This window comes from Strix aluco, chromosome 6 (assembly GCF_031877795.1).
Source record: "Strix aluco isolate bStrAlu1 chromosome 6, bStrAlu1.hap1, whole genome shotgun sequence".
Taxonomy (NCBI): Eukaryota; Metazoa; Chordata; class Aves; order Strigiformes; family Strigidae; genus Strix; species Strix aluco.
This window is the reverse complement of record NC_133936.1, coordinates 18,317,161-18,342,702: the sequence shown is the minus strand read 5'-3', so window position 1 is coordinate 18,342,702 and position 25,542 is coordinate 18,317,161. Positions and strand designations below refer to the sequence as shown.

At 53.6% G+C, this 25,542-nt stretch overlaps 1 protein-coding gene across 1 annotated transcript; it reads right to left on the bottom strand.

The window, feature by feature from the left end:
* Window positions 1-175: 175 nt before the first annotated feature.
* On the bottom strand, window positions 176-25,493 carry TTLL4 (tubulin tyrosine ligase like 4). The gene is made up of 19 exons (XM_074828887.1): window positions 20,874-25,493; window positions 18,846-20,201; window positions 18,017-18,126; window positions 17,512-17,575; window positions 15,670-15,794; window positions 15,169-15,279; window positions 14,116-14,192; window positions 12,995-13,189; window positions 12,829-12,911; window positions 11,592-11,720; window positions 10,843-10,965; window positions 9,211-9,309; window positions 8,521-8,655; window positions 7,659-7,796; window positions 5,721-5,823; window positions 4,924-5,134; window positions 2,546-2,616; window positions 1,868-1,950; window positions 176-1,075 (listed from the first exon to the last, which is right to left on the bottom strand). Exons 2-19 carry the CDS (start codon window positions 20,177-20,179, stop codon window positions 934-936), a joined length of 3,333 nt encoding a protein of 1,110 aa, XP_074684988.1. The 5' UTR covers window positions 20,180-20,201; window positions 20,874-25,493; the 3' UTR covers window positions 176-933.
* Between the last annotated feature and the right edge of the window lie 49 nt (window positions 25,494-25,542).

The following is a 25,542-nucleotide window of genomic DNA, read 5'->3' as shown; positions in this document are numbered from 1 at the left end:
GCATGCTTACCTGCCGTGGGGCAGCAAGAACGACCCCCAGCTCCGGGAAGGACAGCGGAACAGCAGGGTGGTGGCACAAAGCCTTCCTGCACCAGAGCTTGGCAAAGCGTGGGGAGAGCCGAGCTGCCCTGCAGACCCGAACAGGTCAGGGAAATGAAGGCAGACGAAGGGCAGCTGAGTGTTAAACTTTAATAGAAATCCTTGAGAAACAAAGGGAAAATAGAGAGCAGAGCCCAGGAGAAGATGCCTGCAGTCCCCGCACGCATGCTGCAGGTCACCCAGGAGAGCACCCAGCCTCGAGAGGATGCTCCCTCCCTGGCAGCCCTACTGTCCCCACCACAAACTGGAGCTATGCTGGTCTCCTCAAGCAGCTATGGGCAAGCCCGAAGTTTCCCCCAGGCCCCGAGGCTGCAGGAGGGCAGGATGTTGGCACAGGCATTCAGAAAGGATGAAATGGCTCGGCTGAAAGTCCCAAGCCCTGCTCCTTCCAGAGGAGTGGGGTGGTGGCTGGGGACCTTTCTCCAGCAGCCAGGCTGCAGCAGGGCAGGAGCTGACCCTGCTCCCAGCAGCTCAGGACAAGCGCACGGAGACACGGGCGAGCAAGGGCTCAGCCCGTGCTGGCTGGGGACAGGGAAGGCCAAGCTCAGCCAGCTCCCACGCAGCAAAGAAACTACCACCATCACGTCAGGCCTTAAGAGCAGCATAGGACAAAGGCCAGACAAAGCCCACTTCCCCAGGCTTTGCCATTTGTTTTAGAAAGGGAAGCCACACAGCTCTCCTCTTTGCCCAGTAAAACATCCCTCTCTAAAACCAGCCCCACAAGCAAGTGTGCAGCGCAGGGGGCTCCCACAGTCCTTGCTCTCCAGAGCCAGTTCCTGTCTCTTCCTTTGAGGTAGGTTGAGGTGTCCCCGGGGAGGGACGGCGGCTGCCTGGTCACATCACCAGGGCAGTGTCCGAGAGGCAGCCAGCAGGTTTCTGGTTGCCTCCACCAGTGCACTTGTTGAGAGGTAAGCTCTGAGTAGGGCTGGGCTCCAGGCATCTTGTGAGGTCCTCACCAGCCGAAGGGAGGAGCGTGCTGCAGGAGGAAGGAGACCCCATGCTGCTTAGGGACAGCAAGAAAGGATCAAAAGGGCCATGGAACAACATTCATCTGCAGTGTCATTACACACAGACTCAGAGACAGGGCTGCCAGGCTCCCCTACTCAACCTCCCATCCCAGGCACCACCACTCACCCCAACAGACATCCAAGACAGTGATGGGACTTTAGGGTCACAGCTTGATCTCCCTGGCTGCACGTAAACCCAACTCCATGCTGGCCTGGGCACAGAAGCAGGGATGCCCTTTCACTTAACACCAGAGACCAGGGGTGTGCCCGCCCTCCTTTTCGGCTCAGCCAGACAAACCCCAGTTCTCCACCTCTCTGAAGGAAGCTGTCGGGGTGAGCAGCACCCATTTTGCAGCCCAGCTTTGCTTGGGGAAGCTGGCAGAGTGCAGCAGTCCTGGAGGCCTCACTGCTACCCCCAGCCCCACGCTGCGGCTGAGAGACCCTGTGGGGGTCCCTGTGGGGAACATCTTGTCAGCGTGTCCTGACCACCACAACCCCAAATATCACTCAGCCTGGTTGTTCTGGGCCTCACTCCCATCTGAGCTGGGCGTACAGTGCCAAGGAGACGTGCCCAGACATGTAAACATCATGTCAGCCCCACCAGTTGGCTCTCCAGAGCGTGGAGGCTGGCTTCAGAGCCTGCAAAGCCAACTGTTCCTCTCCCCTTAACAAAGCTGCTTTCCCTGATGCCAGTTCTCTCTCAGGACACGAGTCCTAAAGCCACGCTGTGAATATGCGCGTCATGGCCAGTGTGAACTCACCCCAGTCTACCCAGTTCCAGTTTGCTGAAGCCATTTGATTGAATGCTGCTCTTCTGGAGGAAGAAAGACTTTGGCAACGACCACTGCAGGACAAGAGAAAGGCAACCAAATGGCTATTTAAGTCATGGCAAAAATCCCTCAAGCCTTCTGTGCTCTGCCGTAGGCTGCCCTAGTGCGCTTCAGCTTGAATTGCCTCACACTGCTGTGCATCGTCACTGCCACCAGACTGTTCCCAGAATAGCAAACAGAACAGTCTTTGCTCTCTGCTTAATGAATCCCTCTGCTGTAAGTGGGAGCAGAGCATCTCGAGGTCAAAAGAGTGGGTTTCTTTCACTGGATCAGCCTGCTGTAAGGCACAGGAGTGACAGACGGAGATGGCTCCCTCACAGAGGGGGGGGAATAAAGGGCAGGCCAGGTGCCAAATATGTAGGGCTGTGCCCAGTGCACCCAAGGATATTCAGATGCAAAGTACTTGCAGATCTGATATACTGGGTGGACTTCATGTTGGTGTGAGATAGACAAGCAGGGTTTTTTCCAGATTCCTGGAGGCCTTGGCAGAGGGGGAAGAAGAGGGCAAACAGGTAGGGCAGAAGCCACAGGAACATCCAGGCTCTCTGCCCAACTCTGCCCAGGCAAACAACCACCTCTCCCTAAGCTTAAGCCCACAGCCATACGCACCGTCTGGGCCAAATCCACCCCAGCCCCAGTGTGGTAGCCTTTGACACACCAGTTCTTCAGAAGCTCTAGACCTGGGCAGTGACAGAAAAGACAAGAGAATGAACGACCAAGTTAGCAGAGAGTTAAGTCTTCCCAGCTTGAAGCACACAAATACACTGCTCGGAGTGAACTGACCGTGCAGTACATGCTATGCAATAACTACTTGAACACGTGCCTGAGTCCCAGCAAACACGGGGTAAACCAAGGGCGTTCACCCTTTGTACGAGCAAACACCAGCAAGCGCCAGCACGTGGGCTGCCGCAGTGCCTGTCTTCCTCCCAGGGAGCCAGACGCACCGTGCAGCAGGCTCAGCTAAGCAGGAAAACTGGGGCAACACAGGATTTGCCGAATTAGACCAGACTGGCTGTCCCCCTGAGCCTGGTGCCTGCCAACGGTAGCACCTGATTTGGGCTGCACCGGTGAAAGTTCCTACAGTGCAAATGTAGAGCAACTTTGCTGTCACCAGCCCCTTTCCCAGAGGAGGGCAGCTCGAGCAACCTCCTCCTTGCACAGCACCGATGAGCTGCAGCATCCCAGCACATCATCTCCTCCCTGCACAGATCCACCCAGAGCTCGACATGGGCTGAAATCTGGTCTCCATCCCTGGCAGAGGGCAAGGCTGGCACGGACCGAGCTCACCGGGGGTGTGACTGGAAGGGACCGTTCCTCCAGACACACACACGATGTGCTGCTCCAGAGCACAGGGAGGTCACCTTGAAGCAGAGCCATGTGTCCGACTGCACTGAACAGGCTCCACTTCCTCCAAGGCCTCCTGCTAGTTGTCCCCACTACAGCCAAGCTCCTTGTTCTCTGCTAATCCAGAAATGTTGAGAAATCCAGGACTGCTCCCTTCCTGGTTTTGTTGGGTTTTTTTTTTGTTTGTTTGTTTTTTTTTAAGAGCCCTAGAGCCATAGCACAAACTAAGGTGCCTTGAGATTTAAGAACCAGCAGATCAATGGCCAGGAACTTGACGCTGTCCAGCTGGGGTTACTGTGGATTGCTATATGATACCAGTCCTGGCTATAGGAGGGATCCTTGCTGTCCAAACTCTGCGCCTCAGTGACCTTTCAGCAAGCCCCAGGACCTTGGAAAAAAACCCCACGTGTTGGGGGCTGAGAGGAGCAGGGCAGCTCGGCAGCCCTGCCCCAGCTCTGCACACCAGCCTGGGCTTTGCACCTTGCTGGCCACGGAGAGAGGAGGGCTGCACGGAACGTACATGAATGGGAAGGGCCAGAGGGAGGTTGGGTTTTGCTTAGAGGCGAAGAGCAACGAGGAGGTAGAGCAAATCTGCTCACTGGGCTGCTTTGGGGAAGCTGGAGCACTGAACCAGGGCCCCGGCCTGAGCGGCAAAGTTCAGGGCAGCACTTCAATGAGGACAATGACAGGATCTTTCTTCCAGCTGACAGAAGAGCATCCAGCAAAGGTATTAGCGAGTCAAAGGATGACACATGCTGACAGCGCAGCTGGAGAAGGCTATGAGGTTACTGCCTCTCTGTGAAAGACTGTTACTGACCCCTTTGATATTTGCTTTAACACCAGCGAAAAGTGACAAAAGCATTCTTTTTTTCTCTGCATGACAGCCAGGCTAGGAGCACACAAACGGTCATGTCAGTGGAGGGCCAGCTCCTGCAGAAGCCTCTCCAGCTAGATCTGATGCTGGATGGAGAGCCCAGAGCCACAGTCTCTTTCTTTTTATCTTCTCTAACCCTTCACACTAAACCTCACTGGTTCTCTCTCCTAAATAGCCTCTACTGCTGCCCTGACAGAGACAGGCCCAGGTGAGACGGAATTGGTCCAGCCCAGCTATGCCTCATTAAAGGATGTTTTTTATTAAAATATAGAGTTGTGTCCTGGAAAGGTGGAAATGATAGCTAGATTTCTAGTGTTTAGGAAAAATCCCTCTGTGTGCACACTGACAGTTTTTCATCAATTAGAAAGCAGCAGGAGACCATGGAACAGGCCCAATTTTTCCTTCACTTCACAGATCACCTGTAAGGAGCAAAGCCCAGTGTCTCCAGCTGTTTCTCCCCCAAAAGAGGGCAGAGGAATGCAGTAAGAGGCCAGAGCTACAGGTTGAAGGCAGAATCCCAGCCTGCTTCAGCCCTGGGGCACCTAGAAGTCCTGGTGCTGTGTTTACCAGAGCAGTCAGCACCTCTGATCAACTCAGAATAAGCTTTTCATGATATTTGAAGCAGTCTGGGAGGGTAACACATTTCCTATGGCTAGTGTGCAGGCAGGCAGCTCCCCCTCAACATGCGTAGCTCAGAAGTCTCCCACGACTGCCGGCAGGCAGTCTGCCTGACTCAAGTGACTGTGTTGAGCTCTCGGATGGCAGTTACCTTTGTGTTTATTCAAGTAGTATTTGAGCTCCCACTGGGTCACCAGGATGTTGAAATAACGAGGCTGCTCGAAGAAGCGCAGGTACCGCATGGAGATGTGGGTGGGGAACACCCGCTCAAACTGCCCGCGACGGGAATACTCGTCCTCTGTCTCCACCAGGACGCGAACATCATCTGGGGTCAGGATGTCCAAGACAGAAGAATAAAAATCCTGCAGACAAGAGCAACCCAGGGTCAGGGAGAACTGAACTACGTTTTGTCAGTCCCTGTTCCCACCTCCCCACTCCTCCAACCCTCTCAGGCAGAGGTCTCCATGGGTCTGAGATCTTTGGGACATAGACCACATGCAAAATGAAGAAATCTAGGCTCAGTGTTGTCAGAGCTGAGGACATCCCGAGTTCTGCAGCCCAACCTCTCTTACAGACACTGCCGAGAGGCACACAAGGCAAGTGTCCCTGCTAACCTGCATGGAGTCAGCAGGCAAAGTCTATGAGAGCTGCGCAGAGACACGAGGAGGAACAGGCAATGCTCAGACCCTGTTTGGGGACTGGCGGGTAACGTGCCCCTCAGCACATGGCTATTTTAATGCAAAAATGAGCCAGTGCAGCAGTGGCTTAAGCAAATCCAGCTTATTTCTGACCAGCTCTTGTAAGCTACTGGAGCCCAAGTGTTCCCCATCATCTGGCTGTCCCCACAGAGGGGCACAATCTGGAGAGGGACAAGGGACAGATATGTGGGACTAGTTGGGACAGTGGCTTGGGAGGATGGTGCCAGTATCAGAGGAGATTGTGTCATACCTGGTCAGGTATCTTCTGTGTCAAGTAATAGGCTTTCTTCACCCTCTCTGCTATGAAATGCTCAGATGCTGGCTTGGGCTTCTCTTTCAAAGCACTGCCCAGACTGAGGACACAAGAAGAGGCAGTAGAGTATTTAAGTGCAGAAGACAAAGTCCTGTCATGACAGAGCTGCTCCCAGCCACTTCTGTGAGAGCAGTGACTCCCTCAGGAAGATGCTGTGGAGCAGAGAATGCTTTTTCCAAGGATTTCAGTAGTTCTGAGATCAATGATTCACCCACAGCCTTGTGCATCAGCTCAGGACCCAGGAAGAATGTGGGCAGGGGAACTGGGAGGGCCCTGTCAGATCCTCACTAAGGCATTTCAGCGTTCTTTCATCCAGCGTTCACTCCCACATAGGATGCAAGAGGGCCCAAGACACACCGTGACCCAATTCACAGCACTTGTAAGCATGAGATCCCACCAGGCTTCATCCCGCTTGGAACACAGCTTCCTTACTGTAACCACAGGCCTGGGGGTACAAGTACTCAGTACTGGTACTGTGCAAGGAAGGAGAGAACTCTTAGATCAAAAACTTCCTCCTGCAACATCCAAGGACTCTCAAGACTCGAATTCAGATCCAGCTCCACATGCCATGGGAAATCCTGGCCTTTTGTGCGATCTGACCAGCAACCATCTAAACTATTCTAAGCACCCAGCTGAACCACTCGGGGATGCCAGAGTCTGGGAGACACTTGTCCAACACCTTTTAACCCTTATATCAACACAGTTAATTTGTTCTGCTGCTACAAAAATAATTAGTTGTGTGTAGATCCAAACAGGGAGAGCAGAGCTTTGAGGCTGTGCTGCATGGTGCTTGGGGAACATACATATCTCCTGGAATTACGCCCATATGCAAAAAAACCCTTCATATCCTTCCCAGAGCAGGAGATACGGTTAAGCAAGCTTGCCCGTGGATGCAGGAACTCTGGTAATGCATCATCTGAACCATGTTAAGGATCCGCTTAATCCCCTGCAGGTCCCCCTGAGGACACCTGCCCTTCAGCACCTCCATCGCAGGCCGCAAATGAGCGTGTGATCAAAGCGCCGCAGATGAGCTGGCGAGAGCTCCCCGGCTGGAACTGGCCCGCGCTCCAAGCTTCTCCATTCGCTGAAGGCACAGGGCAGGCTGAGGGCAAGAGTCCTGTCTTTCAGCGTGCCCATACATCACCGCATGCTGGTGCTCATCCCAGCAAGCTGCTCCTTCAGTGACATAAGGCCAGCAGCCGCTCTGCAGCAGGGAACAGGACTGATTTCCACTCACCATCAGGTCTGAAACCAGTATAAGCCCAAACTACAGTGAAACACAGAAGAAGCAGGGGCCTGGGTGGGCACATGCCCAGGAACTAGCCTTATGGAAGAAACAGTCATCTTAGCTGCAAGGTAAGACTGTGCACACCCCTACCCATAGGTCTACAGCCTCCGACACCTGCAGTCCTGCCTCAGGAACAGATCGCTTCAGCCTTTGCAAAATAACAGGTGCTCCTCTTGCTCAAGGCAGCAGCACGTCAGCCCTGGGGTAGAGGGTAAGCGGATCTAGTCCCAGCACAGCCAGCCAGCTCTCCAAGCAAATGGAGAGGCAGTACAGCTCAGCATCGTGTTAGTTCTGGCAGGGGGAAGGAGGGAAGAGCACGACTCAACTAACTGCAGAGCAAGCACAAATTACACTGGCCTCACTTCCAACTATGGACCTGCAGAGAGGGCATAAATCCTTCTGCCTTGAAGAGACCGCAGGAACCAGATACCCAGGCAATGATGCAAGTCCCTCAGACCCATAGCTGAAGGACCAGCAAGCACAGGCTCTCAACAGCATAGAAATCAGTGTTTGATGGGCTGCCAGCAGCCCCCAGGTGAAATCCCCCAAGAGAAAAGCATGCCTCTCTGACAGAGAAGGGGGCTGACCTGCAGGTAGAGCCGCTTCGTGTTTGTGGCCTTGAGGCCACACTGTCCAGGCTGGGCAGAACAAAGCCGGCGAGGTTGAGGAGGTCCCGGATCATCTGGCCCTTGATGCTCACGTCCAGTGGGGAGTTGGAGTGGAGGCTGCAGGGAGGAAGCATCACAGCAGTCCAAGTGCTGGAATGGAGGTGCCGAGCCCCACGGCCCCAGGACCACTCCCTGGGTTAATACCGACCAGGATACAGAACCCAGCCTGTCCCTCGCCTCATCACAGCCAGCAATGAGACATTGAGAGAAAAATCCTGACAACAGCTCTTTGAATGGGGGCTCCCCACCAGAAACAGTTCATTTCTCCACCTCTGCCTAGATTTGATGGAAACTGGCAAATCCTTCCCCATAGCTCTGTGTGAGACCACAGCTGTGTGTCCAGCTCATGCCGGCAGGAGAGGCCGTGCTCAGGTACACTGCAGCTCCCAGCCCTGCCTGCGCAGCCAACACCGCGTGGCCGGGTGCCGTCAGCAAGCAAGGAACGGTGCACGAGGCAGTGGAGCCGCTGATCACTGCTGCCTACGCAAAGAAGAAATCTCTGCCATCACCTGTTCCCTACATGACACATCCCTACTTGGCCTTCCTTTTTTAATGTACTCTTCCCTGGCTCTAGCTAGAGCATGCCCAGCGAAGCTTTCTGAGCTGCGGATGGGTGTTGCTTTCGCAGACAGGGAGGACTTTGATTGCTGCAATCTGGACAGGGAGGCTTCAAAACCCACAGTCTTTCAGCACAGAGTGCAGGGGACATCACAAATCAAATCCACTTTGTGGTAAAAGAAAGGCCATTATCCACTCTGCTGTAGTTCAGAATCTGCTTTACCTTGGGGAAATGTTGACCTCTAAGATCCAGGGCTTGAGGTTTTCATCCAGCATGATATCAAACCCAAAAAGCTCATGGCAACAATACGGTCGCCGCACATACATCTTCACCAGACTGTTCACGTAGGGCTCAGATCTGCAAGCCAAGGAAAAAATGCTTGTTTCCAACAGTCAGACAACAGAGCTCTGGCTGTTCACAGCACACGCTGCTGGTTCTGAGAGCGTATGCAGCCACATGCTGCGGGAGCGGGTGGGCTGCCTGTGAGCTGCTGCTGCTGCACTGCGTATGGATCCAGCATTGCATCCTGAGCATCCCTGCTCTGTTGGGCAGGATCCACCTCTGAACACAAGACCCATCCTGCACCAGGGGACCTTTCTTAGGCATGCTGGCCAAGCAGGGGAGTGGGTGGCAAGCTGGGCAGAGTGTTGGGTACACCGCACCCTCCTGGCCTCCCCCCCTGCACTGCAGGCAGACCCAGGAAATGTAAGGTCTATTTACCCATTGCAGCTACTGCAGCAGGAGCACAAGTAACAGGATGAAAGGAAGGATCCAGAGAGAAATACGGAAGCCAACGGCAGTGGTAGCATTTAGATTAAGAGCAAAAGGACTGGGCTGAGAGGGGACTGGAGAGCCAGAGGGGCCAGGGTGCACCCCGCAGCCAGGCACAGAGCAAGGGGTGCCAGGACTCACGCAATGATGGTTTTGATAACGATGTCCTTAATCTTCTCCCAGATGGCTTCGCTATTAACTCCCTTCTGAGTCAGGTAACTCCAGAGAGCTTTGAGTGCCCTGGGAGAGAGAAAGCAAAGGAGGTAGCTCTGTAGCCCCTTGCTGCCCAGCTCTGCTAGGGGAGTGAAAGCAGCAGAGGGGAGCCTTGACAAAGCTCTTCCCTGGTACGGCCATCCTTCTGCCTCAAACCCCTCAGCTCCTGGTTGCTGCCCTCCCCAGCCTGGACCCTGGTCTTGTAGGCCCCAGCTACCAGGAACATAAAACTGTCATAGACTTGTCCCAGCACTGAAGTAATAGGTCCCAAATTAGCATATGAGCAAGGTAAGTCAAGCCCAGATCTTCTCTTCCCTCCCGCTCCGTGTCCTTAGCAAACCTCCCCTTCCTGCAGGCCTTCCCCCGCAACACTGCAAAGCAGCTCAGCAGGAATCCAGCAAGACCCCCGTAAATCTTTTAGCTAGAGTCATTTCACTGAGGCTTCGGGGGTGGAGAAAAATTTTTGAAAAATGTGGAGAACAAGATGGTAGGGGGGAGCATCTCTGCTATTATAGGAGTTTCCCACACCACACTGAGTGCTGCAAGCTACCCTGACACTGAGCCAAAGATGCTAGAAGTTGCTCAAGTGAGACCATGTGGATAACGGCCAGGAATCCAAAGGTCACGCTTCCTGTATACAAGATGGAGTGGATTACAGCCACTCTCATCTTTAACGTGGGAGCAGCCAGCTTTGACTTGCATGGTGGTATGAAAACCCACACAATTCCAAGCCCATGGGATTTCAACTGCTGGGGGTACAGCAGGCCCTTCTCAAAAGTCCCAGTGGAGGAACAGACCACTGTGCCACATGTCCAGGTCTGAGAAAGCAATCCTACCACAGTCAGTCACCTTCTGCAGCTTCCTTTGAAGTGAAGTAGCCCTGCCCAGGCCCACGAATTGAGAACTCTATCCTGCACTATTTTTAAAAGAGTTCAAACACCACTGTGGAATCAGAGACAAGTGCCTGGGGCCTTGGATCAGTCCACCCATGGGACAGCAGGGAACAGGAACTCCTGCAAGACTGCAGCCCTCCTCCCAAATGCCAAGAAATGGCACCGCTTCTCCTATTCACACCGAGTAGCACATAAATTATCAGTTTTGCACCAAGCCTGTCCCTTTCTCTGCTTCCACATGGAAGTCAAAAGTGAGATAGGAAGAAGCTTCCATCTAGCCAATTTAAGCATCACAATTACCCATTCAAGTTCTAACAGCAAAAAATCAGATTCCACTTTAACCACATCCCACCGCCCCCGCCATAGGGCAAGGGGATGAATGAGCACAGATGAGAGCAGCGTTGGAAGCAGGGAACAGCACAGACACAGGCAGGATGAACAGCAACCACAGTCCAAGCAGCAGTGGACAGAATGAGTCACAAGCCAGGGAGACCATCCAGATTCCATTGACACTATCCCATGCTAAAATGACTCTGCTCTTCCAGTTTCCCCAAGCGGGAGCAGATGATACAGGAAGCACCTTCCAAGTTTTGTGTAGGAATACTGAAAAAGGCTGACTTAAAAGGGAATAGAAAGAGCTGCCCTGTGCCCTAAAAGCAGCACCTACCATTTGTGTCCCTGACAAGCAGTCTCATCCGAGTTGGACTTGTACTCCGTGTTCTTCTTGTTCACGCTGTAGTTGGTCAAGTGCACAAACTTGTTGCTGAGGCTCTTCATCGAGGAGGAGTACCTGGAGGAGGCAATAGGTGCACAAGCAGTCTGAGCTTGAACTTGCTGCCCCCAGGCCCACGGGACAGGCAGAAACTCTGTTCTCATCTCAGACTACTCTTGGCAGCCCACCAGCCCTGCTGCCTCCCCTTCCTAGGCTGCCCAGAGCTCTCCGTCCCCACAGGCCCAGAGCTGACAGGACAAAGCATGAGACACAGAGCAGGCTACCTTGGGACAGTGGGATGCAATCCCACCCTCATAGCGTGCCGTTAAGAGAAAACCAAAGCATCAGTGAGCAAAAGCACTGATGGAACTACAGCAGCCAGAGGCAATATAGTCAAAACTGGGAGAAACATCTCATTTTCTGGTATGCCAGCTGTTATGCAGTATGAAGCACAGACAGCATATTTCAAGAGCTGCTTTACACTGAGATGATCTTGCCTTGGGAAAGGTGGATGAACGAAGCATCCTCTCACATTCTCTTTCAATGCTGTGACCTGCAGTGACCCCACGTGTTTCCAGACTGCTTCTTAAACAGCTAAAGCTTTAAGCAGCACCGCATGCAGGGCGACTGCCTCTGTCCCAGCCGAGGCGGGTACCACAGCCACACGCGCCTCAGCACTGAGGCAGCTCTCCCGCACCACCTACTTGCAGCTGGCAAAGCGAACCAATCCATCCTTGAACAGGTAGACCCTGAGGGGATCATAGCAAGTGACGTAAACGTAGATCCTCAGGTCGAACTTCTTCCCGCCAATGAGGTAGGGTTTTTGCAGATATCTGCAGAGGGAAGCAAGCACCAGGGGAAGGGTTATGATTTCTGTGTGCAGGAACATCTCCAGCCCCAACCTCAGAAGGCTTGGCAAAACCAGGGATCACTGCAGAAGCCCCTTTGCAGAGCATTTCCAAGTGCACCACAGTCAATATGAGAGAGAAAAAAGCTCTCCCATGCACAGGGAGATCCTGCAGCACAGAAGCAGTATTCCCTTCTGCTCAGTTCCATTTTGAAGAGATTTTCCCCAGCTCTAAGGCACAGTAGCTTTTCCACACCCACAAGATTGATCACAATCAAGAACATTTAAGACATGCAGTGGGCCACAGATGGTTTGGTTCAGTGAGAAGAAACAGTTGGAAATTTTCATCCAAATCATTTGATTATTTACCTCAGAAGTTCATGATTTTCCACAGGAAAGCTATCACTTTGCACGGGGAGTGGACAGGGAGAACAGAGAAGCCAACACAGCAGCTCCGTCTGCCAAACACTGGACAGTTTTCCTGCCCTCACAAGAACCTTCCCAGAAAGCAGCCTCAAGACAAGGCTCACCAAGATGAGCTCACCAAGATGATCTATTCCATTTTACTGCAGAGGGGAAGGAGATTCTAAAAATCTTGGAAAACCCTTTGACCAATACCCACACACACAGAAGCTCTTACTGACCCATTCTAACTAGGATAACAAACCTTTGACAATTGCCACCTCTTCCCTGGCCCTTCTCTTCCCACTGTGCTTGTGGGCACTGGAAGGTTTGTTTGCCTCCAAAGATGCCAAACCCCAGAGCACCCCAGAGATGTCAAACCCCCGTGGGAGTAGGATCACAGCAGAGCAGTTGATCACCTGCCAGAGAGAAGCTCCAGAAAGCCCATGAAGCCAGTTTGTACCCAAGACCTCAAAAACCTGCACAGAGACAGCAGCACTCCAATAAGCCCAGGTGCAGCTGACAGAGCCAGACTTCCAGTAGCAGCATTACACCCAGGCAGTTGAGAAGTTTCCCGATACAAATCAGGTGCTTCTGCTCTGCCACATGATGGCAGCGGCCCAGACCTGACCAGAGAGACTAGATGCTAGGAGGCCCCAGGCTGTGTGCCAGCCTTGCTTGCCTTCACTCACCTCTGTACCAGCAGTGGTCTCCTTTTGGGGAGCTGGCTCCATTTGTGGATGACCTGGATACCAATGCCTCTGGCTGATGCTGGCTGCAAAACACAAACAAGAAGGGATACGACTTTCTCCCTGTAGCTACGATGAGACAGAAGACTGAGCTCTGCTTTGCACTTACTGGTTTTACAATCCATTTCTGGTGGCTAGCTCCTTCCTCCCATGCTTTCCTGAGTAATTTGATGTCCTGGGGCAGGATGAAGGACTGGGGGAAGAAGTTAAACTCCTTCTTTCCACAGCGAGCCTGCATCTTCAACAGGTTGCGCCACAGACGGTCCTTTCTCCCAATTTGAAATGAACCGGGGAAGTGGTTTAGCTGAAAACGAACCCAGATGCTGTGAGATCTCCCTGCTTCCCCACCTCCCTGCCCACCCCTTGCTGCTCCCTGGCCAGAGAATACATCCTTTCTGAACACAATGCAGGGTAATGGTCATTGCTCCCCACTCCCAGGATTGCACCAAGACAGGAACCACCTGCTCCTGAAGCTCTGCAGAGACAAACACCCGCACGGTGACCCACACTGGCTATGAAGCCAGAAGCTGCCACCTTGTCCCTTCTGATGTCTGAGCAGCTGCAGGGCACTTAACCCTCAGCCTCTGAGCTTCCTCTGGAAGTATCCTCCACCCCAGTGGTTTCCCACTTGCTTCTAAACTGTATGTCAGAGTCCTGCCCATGCAACACAAGCTCTGGGGGCAGGAAGATCCTGCCGCAGGACAGGAACAGTGTTGGAGGCTTCTAACTTCCAAAACTGGCTGCTGCCTCAAGACCAAGCAGTTTGAAGCCTCACAGCTCTCCAGAACAAACATGTATGTGTGATAGATATCAAACCTCTGGTCCCTTGCACGTTCCCCAAGCCATGGGCCACTTCTTGACCCTTTTGTGATCATCCCCTCTGGCTGCACTGGCAGGGAGGGCACTGGCCCTACCGCTCAGTTCTGCCAGAGGAAGGACTGTTTTAAGCAACAATGACTAAATTTAGACAAGCTCACAAGTGAACACGGCTTGGCCTCAGTCTGTACAAGAGTGAGCCTCACAGTGGGGCTGCTCACCCAGCTGTGCCTGGCTCTTGGGCTCATCTGCCAGCACAGGAATGCCAGCTGCCACGCTCTGGAAGGGACACTGCAGGGACACTGCAGGGACAGCCTGCACAGCAAACACCTGGCCCTGAAGAGAGGGGCACCCAAACTGCTCCCAACACGCTCTCCATGCAGGTGAAGGAGGTCAGCCCAAAACATCCCCTACCTTCTGGTGCTCCCTGATGGCTCTGAAGCTGGGGGATTTCATGTGGTGGCCCCAGCAACCCAGCCAGTCATTGCTTTCTGCAGGAAAACCAGAAAAGTCCATGACCGAGTACCCTGCCACCCACAACACCCTCTCAACCCACCAGCACCCCATCTCCTGGGACTAGCAGAATTGTGCCAGGGATGCTGCAGCAATAGCACAAAGCACTCATACTGGCTACTGCGAAGCTGCCAAACCAAGGGCTGTGAGTGGGATCCAGTTAACCAGGTGGTCATATCCTTGCAAACATGATTGTTGCAGGGATCTGGGCAGACAGGGGGTCAAAGGAATGGCTTTAATCCCCCAGCACCCTGACTTCCCCGCTTTACAGCAGGTGAATGAAGCAGTTGGCTAATCAGTGCTGCACTGCAGAGGGACATGTAGGATTGCAAGACTTCCTAGGTCTTGCTCTGCCCTAAGTGTCCCATTACAGCCCCAAAACGGTCTGCGCAGAGGACTCCTGATACACGCAAGAGCCCCGTAAGTACTGCTGGGAGATCATGCTCCAGGGTACGGATCACAGCTGCAAATGCTCAGTGCTTCCCCAGCCCCAGCCGTCTCCTACACATCTCCTCAGCGACAAGATCCCAACCCTGAGAACTCTCTGGCTATGGTCAGAGAGGATGGCTTCTTCCTCAGCGCACCGGGACAAGGGACAGCGATGCTGGGGTTGGCACCAGATGAGTGCCAGCCTCCTTAGAGTGGCAGCACCATCTAGAGGCACAGCTCAAACAAGCCAGAGCACAGCTCTGCTGTCCCACACACTGCCTCAGCTCCTGACAGCCCACGAGGAAGTCCTTGTGGTCCGTGCCAGGGACAAGCCAAGGGGGAGATCAGGCCCTGTCAGGACCCACAGAGTTCAGATACTGAGGGTCAGACAGGCAGAAACAGGAACCCAGCAGTATTGTATCGCTCCTGCTCTGCTCTTAGCAGGCAGTCTGCCTTCCCGTGCCCATGGGCTGGAGGTGAGGGAGGACATGACATGTCGGATGCTGCCAGCCTCCCACAACTTACTTTTGCTGACTCTGAAGTGGGACCTGCCAACAGTTTGCTTCACTATGTTTGGTGTGACTGTGCACATTTTCCATCGCAGCAGCTTCCTCTGCTCCCAAGGCAGCTTTTCCACTAGGAAGGCAAAAAGATAAGGACAGAAGGAAACGCAATACCTGAATTTTCTACAGCTGCACCCAGGGACATTCTTATGGTTTGTTGCACAGGCACCAGGCCTGCAGAGGAGGGTGTGTAGCCCCCTTCACAGAACTAACATGGAGCAGAAGACTGCATGGCTGGGGGAGATCCAGGGCACCAGAACATTTGATGGCAGCCTGACTCATGCTCCAGGCTGCAGCCGACATTTTACTCCAGCCCTCTGGATCTCACAGCCGTGCTGGGTCTCATCAGGGAACGGGTGAAGGGGAGGCGCTGCTGGTCAGATCCCAGCTATGCGCTGGCACCGCTGCTGGCTAACAACAGGCTGGCCACTCTCACCCTGCACAGCAACAGACACCAGCTCACCTCTCTCATCCCGAGTACTGAAGTAGATGGTTGGAGGCACATTAGGGAATAAACTGCAGACAAGAGCTGGTTTGAGCACTTTCTCCTGAGCCTCAGCGGGCTGCGCCAGGCACTCGGTGCAGTTCCTAGGAGAGATGAAGCAGTAGGCAGTTGGCTAAAGATGAAAAGTAGCACATGGAGGAAGGGGGAAGCTGGAAGGAGCCTTGATCCTGGTATAGGGAATTTGCATCATTGCAGTGTGGTGCAAGCAATGGGCGCTAAGGTCAGTAACCCAGTCTGCAGCGATGAAGAGGCGAGCTTGTAATGAATTCACATGCCAAGTGTCGTAACCCCCACGGGTTTTGTGTTTTGCCAGGACAAGGGGTGGTGTTTGTTACATGACAAACCCTATAACCTAATCCACAGGAACAAGGGGTGGAGGTTGTAATGCATATATGATTCAGCTGTTGTAACCCTCTTGGTTTTGGTGTGTTGCCGGGAAGAGGGCTGGAGGAGTTTTACCGACTGTATGTATACCTTCTCACCACAGCAATCCCTAACACCTGGGAGGAAGGGTAGAATTTATAACATCTCTATTAAGGTTGTGATGATGCTAAAAGTAGAGTTTATAATGAACATATATTCAAACATATGCACTGCAGCCAGTGAAAGAAGCTGCACCAGAGCAATCCACTAAGGAACAAAGAGCAGCAAAAGAAAAGGAACCACAACACATTGACCCCATCTTCCAGGCCAGCCCTCACCTTGCTGAAGGGGCTGAGTGTAGCCTGCAGCGAGGGGGTTGGAGACCAGGATGGGCGAAGAAGCGGTGTTTTTCCTAAGTCCTTGTATATATATTTTTTTTTTCCAATACTTGAATCGGTAATTAAAAGTCTGTTAATTGGCAATAAATTATATTGATCAACATTCTCTGACATAAAACTGGTTTTGCCCACAACAGACTGAAGGCAGGAGACAGCTGCCAAGGCTTTGAAGGCAGCCCAGTGCACAGCCTGCACAGAGAAGTGACCAACATCCCTCCCTCCCCACCGCAGGAGGCATTTGGCCCAAGCGCTGCTTCCTCGCATCTGCCCCCAGAGGCCAACCAGTCACATCCTGCCAGAAACAGCTGCTGGACCAATTTATGTCACCTCTGCATGACTTTCACACCAAGAGCCCTGCAGCACCCCGAGGTTCAACACTTGCTCGCAGGAAGCCTTTCTCGTCTCCCAGGTGAGTTATGGCATGATGAAAAGCAGCAAATTGTTGGGCAGACAGCAAAGCCCGAGGCAGCCCTGGTGCAGGGGGCAGCACAGCTGCAAAGACCAGCTCCCGTTGCTGGAGGGCAAGAATGGGTCCCACAAAGGTCTGCCAGGCATCACGGAGGCACGCTCAGATGAGCACAGGCTGACCAATCCTCCCCAGAGAACCTCCTTCCAAAAGCTAAAGAAAAACCCAGGCTCCAGGACTCATTTCTAGGATGCAGTGTTGAGACACAGGACCCCAAGAAGCTTTTGCAATCTCCATCCCAGGACGCCTCCACTCTGCTTCATCTGCATGATAATGACACTGCAAGAGCACAATTTAATCCAGTAAACCTAACCCAGCAACTGGCACTGGCAGTGAAATTAAGACCCCTGTTTCACTGTGGCGGATGCACCCTCAGCACTTCGCAGGCTGCTGTCCATAGCAAGAGAGGTAGCTTTGGTCTGCAGGGTAGCAAGGAAGCTCATTTTGGTTGGGAAGCCTGTTACCTTCACTCCATTCCCCTACATGCTACAGCTCTCCTCTGTCACCAAGGAGGGCAGACAGACAAGTCTGGACAAAGATGCCAAGTTCAATGCACTATTTACAGATACTAACCTGGATACAAGAGCCACAGAGCCACTGGATGACACGCCAGCAACAGAGGAAGCATCAGAGTCACCTGCAGGAGCAGACAGACCCAAGTTTTGTCTCCGTGTGGAACGAATGCACACAGAGTTAGGAAGGGAAGAGAGAAAACAAATGCCCCAGGGGACAGACCCTTCCCAGCTGCCCTGAATCCTTGGACCCTGAGTTTTGCCCACTAATCGGTGGCATAAAAGGCAGAGCAGGGGGTGGAGCTGACAGCCCTGCACAGAGCGAAGATGGGTATGTTTTGGAGCAGGACAGTGGTGAACCCTAGCCTGCTCCCCAGGGGAACCCATGCAGCTCCTCCTTGCTGCAACATCGGTTTTGGATTCAGCACAATCTCTAGGTCATCCTGAAATGACAGCATGAATGTAAGACAGGAGGGCAGCTTTTCTCACCCCCCAGCTCCCAGATGGCCCCTACACTCCCCACTTGAGGCACAGAGCACAGCCCTCCCCAGGGAACCAGCACTCACTGTCCTCATCCTCCTCCTGGCTACAGCTCTCGTCCAGGCCATCAGGAAGTTCTTCCTCTGCTTCATCCTGGGGATGGCTCAGCTCCAGCGGTGACTGTTCAGCAGTGACACTGGGACAAAGGACATCCCATCAGAAGGAGTGGCACATGTTTTCTGGGGCCAGAAGACCAGGAGCCCATGAGGCAGCATGAGATAATGTGGGCAGGGGGTGACAGCACTGCCCTCCCCAGTGCTGATGTACAAGCACTCATCTCAAGCTAGCAAGATGGAGAGGCCCCAGGGCACCCTAAGAGGGAACATTTTCCAGAGCATCCAGAAAGAAAGAGGCAAAAGGACACCCTCTCCCAGCAGGAGAGCAGGACCTCCATGTCCTTGCACCCTCCCTGTCCTGCGCCAGCTCTGCATTCCTTTAGGAACCCATGTCTCTGCCCAGGAAAGCCTTGCTGGACATGGCTCAACAGCAGGCTTCACTCAACATACATGCAGAGCCTGCCACAGCAGGCAGGGCCCCGTGACTGTGCAGGGAATGAGCTAGAAATGCCACACAGCAATTCCTCACTGTGGCTGCATACAGCAATTCCACACTGTGGCTGAAGGAGAAGGTGGAAGAGCTCGGAGCCACCCTGAGTGCCTGCATCAAGCTGGGGGTGGCAGGAAGGCTCCCCCTGCACCAGGATGCCACAGATGGGTTTTGCTCAGGGATGCAGCCCATGGTTATCCTTATGGCCACCCCTGTAGCGCCCACAGTGCATCCTCTCCCAGCACACAGAGACACTACAGCCAGCCCAGCCCATCCCGACAGGGCCTCCCTCCTCCTGGCTCTACTTACTTGAGCTTTCCTGGGAGCACAGCCTCTTTCTCCAGTTGGATGGTGGACATCTGAGTTGCCACTTCGGAGACAGCAGCGAGGTGCGGAGGCTCTGCTCTCGCCACCTGGTCCCCGCCATGGGAGCTCAGCATGCTCACAAGCTGGCAGTCGGCGCTGCGGCTGGGAGAGCCAGCGCGCGAGGCCAAGAGATGGACGCTGATACGCTTAGTGCAGACGATGGCACTATCGGTGCCTATAAGGCTCGAGTTACCGTTAAGGCGATGGCTACCCAGCTCCAAGTTCAGAGGAGCGATGGTTTCTTTTGGTGTGAGCTGCGCTATGATGTGCTGCCCCCACCTGCTTTTCCAGTCGGACAGGCTGCCCATGTTTGTAAGGCCAGAGCTTTCGACTTCGTGTCCAAAGCCATTGAGCGTGGCAGTCTGTCTGGCTTGCTGCTGCACAGTCTCTGTGAGGCTGATCTCCGGCTCCTTCTCTTTCAAGCTATGCACTCTCCTCTCAGTGTTCTCCTGCAAGCACCGGTCCTCCCTGAGGATCGCACTGCTGGGCACAAGGGTCGGGGAGGGCATCACAGTTTCCTCCAACACAAGGTCGCTGCTTTTCACTGCTCCATTGACCAGGCTGCCCGGGGAGCTGTCTCCATCATCCCCAGAGTGGGGCCATGAGGCAGCGGGGAAACTCAGGGTGTTTTTCACTTTCTTCATCTCCAGTGACTGCAGCAAAGGCACTTTAGCACTGCTTGGCCGTAGGAAGGAGTTATTATTGAGCACTGGTCTATAGGAGCTGGAAGCCTGCTGACTTGAGCTGAGGGCAGAGCCTTTGACCCCAGACCCAGAGTGCTCTTCCACCAGCGCAGGCAGCAGGCAGGGCTCCATCACCAAGGAAGACATCACCCTTCCCGTGGCAGAGCCGGTGTCCGGAGAGCTTCGGAAAGGAAACCCGTAGGGTTTGGGTCTGAGACAGGACCGTCGGTGGAGCAGAGTGCTCCCGCCCAGGTCCAGGCAGGGCTGGGCCACGGGCAGGCTCGGGAGGGCGTCTTCACTGGGGTGTGCGTGGCATAGTGATGGTGGGCACAGGAAGCAGGATTGCTGCAGAGGGATCCCTGAGGGCAGCAGGCCACGATGCTGGAAAGCACTCACATACTTCTCTAAATTCCAGATGGGTTTCGCCTGCTGCTGTGCGAGGTGCCAGGCCTGGCGTGGCTGAGCTCTCCCTGTCAGAAGGGTGCCTGACTTGAGCCCGATGCTCTTCTCCTGTTTAGGGCCCAGATTAGCACGTTCTGCTCCTGCAGAGGCCATGTAGAGCCATAGCACATAAGGCACGAGCGAGTCAGTCATCTACAGCAGCATCTTCACTGGCCTAAAACAAGACAACAATATGAAAGGCCCTGGTACCCTTGGCAGGGCAAAACACCCAGCCCAGTGCCCCAGGAGGGAAGCAGGGTGAGCTGCTTTCCCTGCAGGAAGAAAAACCACGTCTCTGTGGAGATGCCGAGCTCCCCAAGAGCATCCTGGGAACACGTCAGTGGAAGAGCTGGTGCCTCACATGAAACCAGAGGATGTGAAGGACAACTTAGTGAGGGCCCTGGGAAAAGTACCATCCTCAGGAAAGCTTGTACCCTGCAAATGCGTAGGTGTGCCTGGCTGCCAGCCAGGGCCATGAGGTAGCAGACCCAGCTGCGAGGAGAGGCCGCCGGAGAGGCCGCCCGCCCATCTGCCTTGGTCCCGGTATGGCAGCCAGAGCCCACTCCCACAGTTCTGTGTCTCCAAACTGTACCGTGTGTTCCACCACCAGCTCTCTCGACCCCACCACAAGCCCCAAAATGTCTGCTTCTTTTTCTTCTCCCCACTCCTTAAAGTCAACTCCCAAGGTCACACAACTAGGCGAGAACCTCAGCCCTTCCTTTTAAAAGGAACATGTTTCTCACTTTTGTAACCCCATGGCAAAGCTCAGTGAGGGCTGACGGCATCCTAAAAAGCTCAGGACTGAGAAGGCAGAAAGGAGCAAACACAGGGCTGTTCTAACATCAACACCTCGGTTTCCAGCAGAGACTGGCACACACATGTTCCTCCCCCATTGCAGTCCTACAGAAAAGTCTCTTGCAAGGAGCAACTGGCAGATCACAGAGCTGCAGACACAGGTGTCCTGAATCTTCCTAAAATGAACTATTGCACCATGCCTGTAAGATCCTCGTGCCTGGGGAGAAGGGAAAGAGAAAACAAACCATGCGCCAGATATCTGTCTTGCTTTAACACATGCCTGGAGGACCCCTGGATACAGCCGCGATAGGAATTTGTATCCCAAGCAGGCAGGCTGGCTGGCTTGCTCTTCCACCTTCCAGCTTTCACAAGCTTGCATATTTAAAAAAAGTATAAAAAGAAGGGTAAGCAGAGCATCAACCATCACCCTCTTGGTTTTCTTGCAATACACGTACAAACTCCTTTCTTATCTGAAAATCAAGCCTTGGCTACAGCAGTTCAAGTGTAGCTAGGAGACCCCGAGGTTGCTCTGTAGTGCCATGACAGTGGCTCACACCCAGCACAGGGCTGGTCAGACAGACCCACACCCCACAAAGACCTACATCTGCCAGACCTCAACCTGTGAATCAGGCCCCAGTCTCCAGTGCACACCAGGTCAGCAGCATTCCAACTGGAGGCTGTACAAGGAGGGAACGTCCCACGTAGGATCCCATAGGAGCTATACATCCTCAAGGAGAGCTGCTGCCCTGACAAGCTCTGCAAGGAAGTATGGAAGGGGTCAGGTCTGCTCCATGCCCATGGCTGCAACACTCGTTCGCGCTTGTACAGCCACGCTGAGCACTCCCAGTGAGGGCGAGGTGGCTGTGTCCCTCTGCAAGCTGCAGCCCAGAGGGGGTCTGAGCCCTGGGGAAGGGAATCCCATGCATGTACAACTGAGCTGTACCACACTCTCTGATTGCTACCCAATCTGTGCCCAGCAGCAAACCCGGCTGTGTTGTGACATTCACAGCGATTAGCACACAGCGAAGAGGCTGTGGCTCAGATGCCGCCACTCGCCCAGCTCAAGTTTCCCCCAGTAAACAACCGAGCAAAGCTCGGCTTCCGCACACCGTTCCCTCCACCAATCCACCTGTGTTGAAAGCACACTCGAACCACAAAGCAACCCCACCACACCAGCAAACGTAGATGTAAAAAAGAAAAAAAAATACAAGAAGGTGAATGAAAGTGTCCCCGATGTCCCTGCCTGGAGGGGCCTGTCACTGCAGCATCACCACAAGTGCTGCCAGCTTGACCATTGCCTGTGCTCTCACCCGGCTTTGAATGACCTTGCAAAACCCGCCTGCAGTGAAAGCCACCTGTGTCTCATCTCCACCCAGCTTTACACCTATCAGTGGATCATCCTGCTGTAAAAATAAAAGTGATTTGGCCTAATGAAGCTGTAACAAGGAATGTGAATCCTACAGCCAGCTTAGACACAGGTGTGAGTATGCCAGCAGAAGCCCTGTGTGACCCTGCTCTGGAGTGACAACAGTGGCATACATGTGACCAGCACGGGTACAGGCACAGTGGTAGCTTAGCTGCCACCACCTGCTTGGCTAGGGCTGGTCCCCAGCCCTGCAGCGGCAGAGGGAGAACGTGCCGAGCTTGCCCCTCTCCGGAACAGTTTTGCTGCAGAGCCGTAGAAGCGGCTAGCTGGGCCGGGGCAGGGGTGCACTGGAAGCAGCAGCTGCAGAAGGAAGTGTCAGGGCCTTTTGTACAGCTTCCAGGCGAGGACTGTGCCGGCCGATGGCTAGTAACCACTGCTGTTTCCCAGTGGAGACACAGGAGCCCAGGAAGGATGGAAGGAAGAACATGTCCCCACTAGGGACAGGTCAGGATACACAGAGACTGGAAGCGCCAGCTTATGGTGCCTGTCCCTCCCCCGTCCACACTCCTGTCCCACCTCCTGCGTGTCAGCACAGCCACTTCTGATGTGTCTCTGCAAACCAGCTCCTGTCCTCGCTGCAAGGACAACTCAGCAAAGCAGCTGCTGAACATCCAGGAGAACTGGCAGAGACAAAGGCACCTTCACATGCCAGGCTGTGGGCACGACAGGACAGCAGCTGCCATGTCCCCGTGGCTCTGGGCACGAACCACGTCACCTCCCCCAAGGTAAATCCCCGCTGGTTACCAGTCAGGGAAGTTTCCCCTTTATGTTTGACTCAGTCAGAGTTTTGGGGTGGAGGAAGGTCACGGCTTGATGCAATTCTTAGTTCTGCCAACCCAACCCTACGGCAAAGGAGCAGGAGTCCGTTCTGTTGCTTGCAACAGCAATAAAACTACACTTGGAAATTTTATTGTAGAAACATGAGCTGGGAAAAGCCCAGGGTGAACTGGCCAGGCTGGAAGACAAACCCAAACATCATTACTAGTAATTAATGGATTTTGGCTTGGACTTATTGACATACAATATAGAGGTCAAAGTTGTCACTGTTGGAGTGACCGTACAGCTGCACTTGCTTACAACTATTTCGCTAGCACCTTTTATTATCGCGCAGCCTGCTCGCAAGCTTCGGGACGTCAGCTGGAGCACTGCCACAGCCTTTACGAATGTCACATCACAGGTGCGCAGGGGCCACCACGCGCCCCAGCCCGTGCGCACCCCACCAAGCGTCAGTGGAAGTCCCTTCTTCCAGCCCAAGCCTCCCTGCAGCATGTGCTCCTCTAATGGCAGCAGCAGCTCCTCGCAGACCCATTTCTAACAAGAAAGGACGAGACCCTAAGAGCCCGGGCGTGCACATCATCCCTCCATCACATGAGTTTGGCTGGGGAGGTTATTTTAAACGCAGCTGTGGTGACATGCTTAAAATAACAAGAGCTTGCAAATGTATGAGCTGCAGGCTGACCTGATAATGTGCTGTCAGCCTCACGCAGCCCAAAGTCGCAAGGGGGGCAGGGAGTCAGGCAACTGTGATTTGCTATCGTTTTCTATGCCATTGCAGGGTGCAATTTCTGTTCTTTATGATTAGAAAGGAAAACATCTTTTTCTAAATGACACCTGAGTTCACACCAAGTTCCTCACTTGCAGCTCTGGGGCTTCTGATTAAAGCTTGAACATGCAAGTTAACAACAACACAAAATAAACAGGTTTTAAAACCAATATACATTTCAAAATAAGGGTCTGTACCCCTTCAATTCAACAAGATGAAGCACATTCATCTGAAACCAACTGACTGAGAGTGCCTGAAGCTGCTCTTACACCTGGTAGTTAGGTACAAACTCTTGTGTTTAACAGCACAGAAACAACCCTCACCTATCAGCTCCAGGAAACAAGTGGCCTCAAGTGCAGTCACACACCAAGACAAAGCACCACCCAAGGCCACCCGCAAGTTCAAGCTGAAGAGCAGAGGGTCCTGCTGGCCATAAGAAGACATCCATGAGGACAAGACAGCTCAGAAACAGCTCAGCCACCACAGAAATGCCAGTGACACAGGGACCGACAGCCTGGCATGCTGCTTTGCCACGCAGTTAAGCATCACTGCTCCCTCTCAGCTGCAGAACCACATTTTGGGTGCAAAAACAGGCACAGGGTGACGACCTGTTTTTTTCCTAATCAAGACTCCAAGTTTTTGCTTGGCCACTCAGGTCAAAAAAAAAGATACCCGTGAGAAACCACCCACTGTGGGGATGCGTCAGCAAATTCCATCTGCATCCCAGGATTACGTTCGCGCCCGGCCTTTGCGCTGGGGCTAGTAATTTCAATTCAATGGCTGCAGTGCTGAACTCTACTCCACGCTGAACAGAGAAGGCATGAGAAGTGCATGGCTGCCCAAAATGATCCTTCAACTATGCAGAGCGCTGCCCTGCAAGAAAGGCACTCCCGTTCCCAAGGCTGGCAGACCTTACGGGCAGCAGGGTGCTGGACCACGCCATGGGAGAGCTGGAATCCAGCCACCGCCTCACTCTGCACCGCAGTAAATGCCTCCCTCCGCACACACATGGGCTGGGCTGGGGACTGAAGGCTCATGCGTTCGAGCTCACAGGGGACTTTCTCACCACTCTCAGGGTGTCGGAGCAGTGTTGGACAAGGTGAGGGGCTCCAGCGGGGTTAGGCAGAAAATCCAGGGCTGCAGCTTTGCCATGGAGAGAGCACAACCAGGGACATCTAAAATAAAGGGCTGGCCCAGCACTTGTCCCAGGCGGGCTGATGTGGCTGTGACCAGAGTGCATGGACCACACCAAAGGACAAAGGGTCCAGAGAGTGGAGTCCCCATCACTATTGAAGAGTATCAACTCTTCTGCCCTGACAAGGGTCCCCAGGCCACCAGAGGGGACCCACTACACAGCAACAGCAGACCATGCAGCTCTGTTTCCTCAGCAACGGAGCTGGGAAATCCCTGCCCTTGCTCACATCCTTGATTCATATTTTCTCATTATCTGGGCTACAGAAGCAGTTGTACTGCAACATAAACTAGAGTAGGGAAATGCTTCTAGGTTAAAAGCAACCAGCTAAAGCATGAGGTGTTTTACAGCCTTTCAGTGTGGAGGTCTAAAGCACCTTCCTGCAGATCTGAGCAGACCACGAACCGAAGGGATAGCATTCTCAACTGAGCTTCACGATGGGAGAAAAGGCACAGGAGAAATACGCAGTGAGACCTGGGGAGAGCTTGGCCACCAGCACAGGAACCGATGGGCAGTCAGAACAGATCACTACGGTTTTAGGCAGCCTGGCCACACTCTCA

What these genes read in the sequence shown, in the direction of transcription:
- TTLL4 (XM_074828887.1), bottom strand. Translation starts at nt 20,179, where the DNA reads ATGACTGACTCGCTCGTGCCTTATGTGCTATGGCTCTACATGGCCTCT. An exon ending in CCAGGAGGAGGATGAGGACA is followed by an intron (nt 17,576 to 18,016) that starts GTGAGTGCTGGT and finishes CTGCTCCTGCAG; the next exon opens with GTGACTCTGATGCTTCCTCT. An exon ending in TCTGTGGCTCTTGTATCCAG is followed by an intron (nt 15,795 to 17,511) that starts GTTAGTATCTGT and finishes CATCTCTCCTAG; the next exon opens with GAACTGCACCGAGTGCCTGG.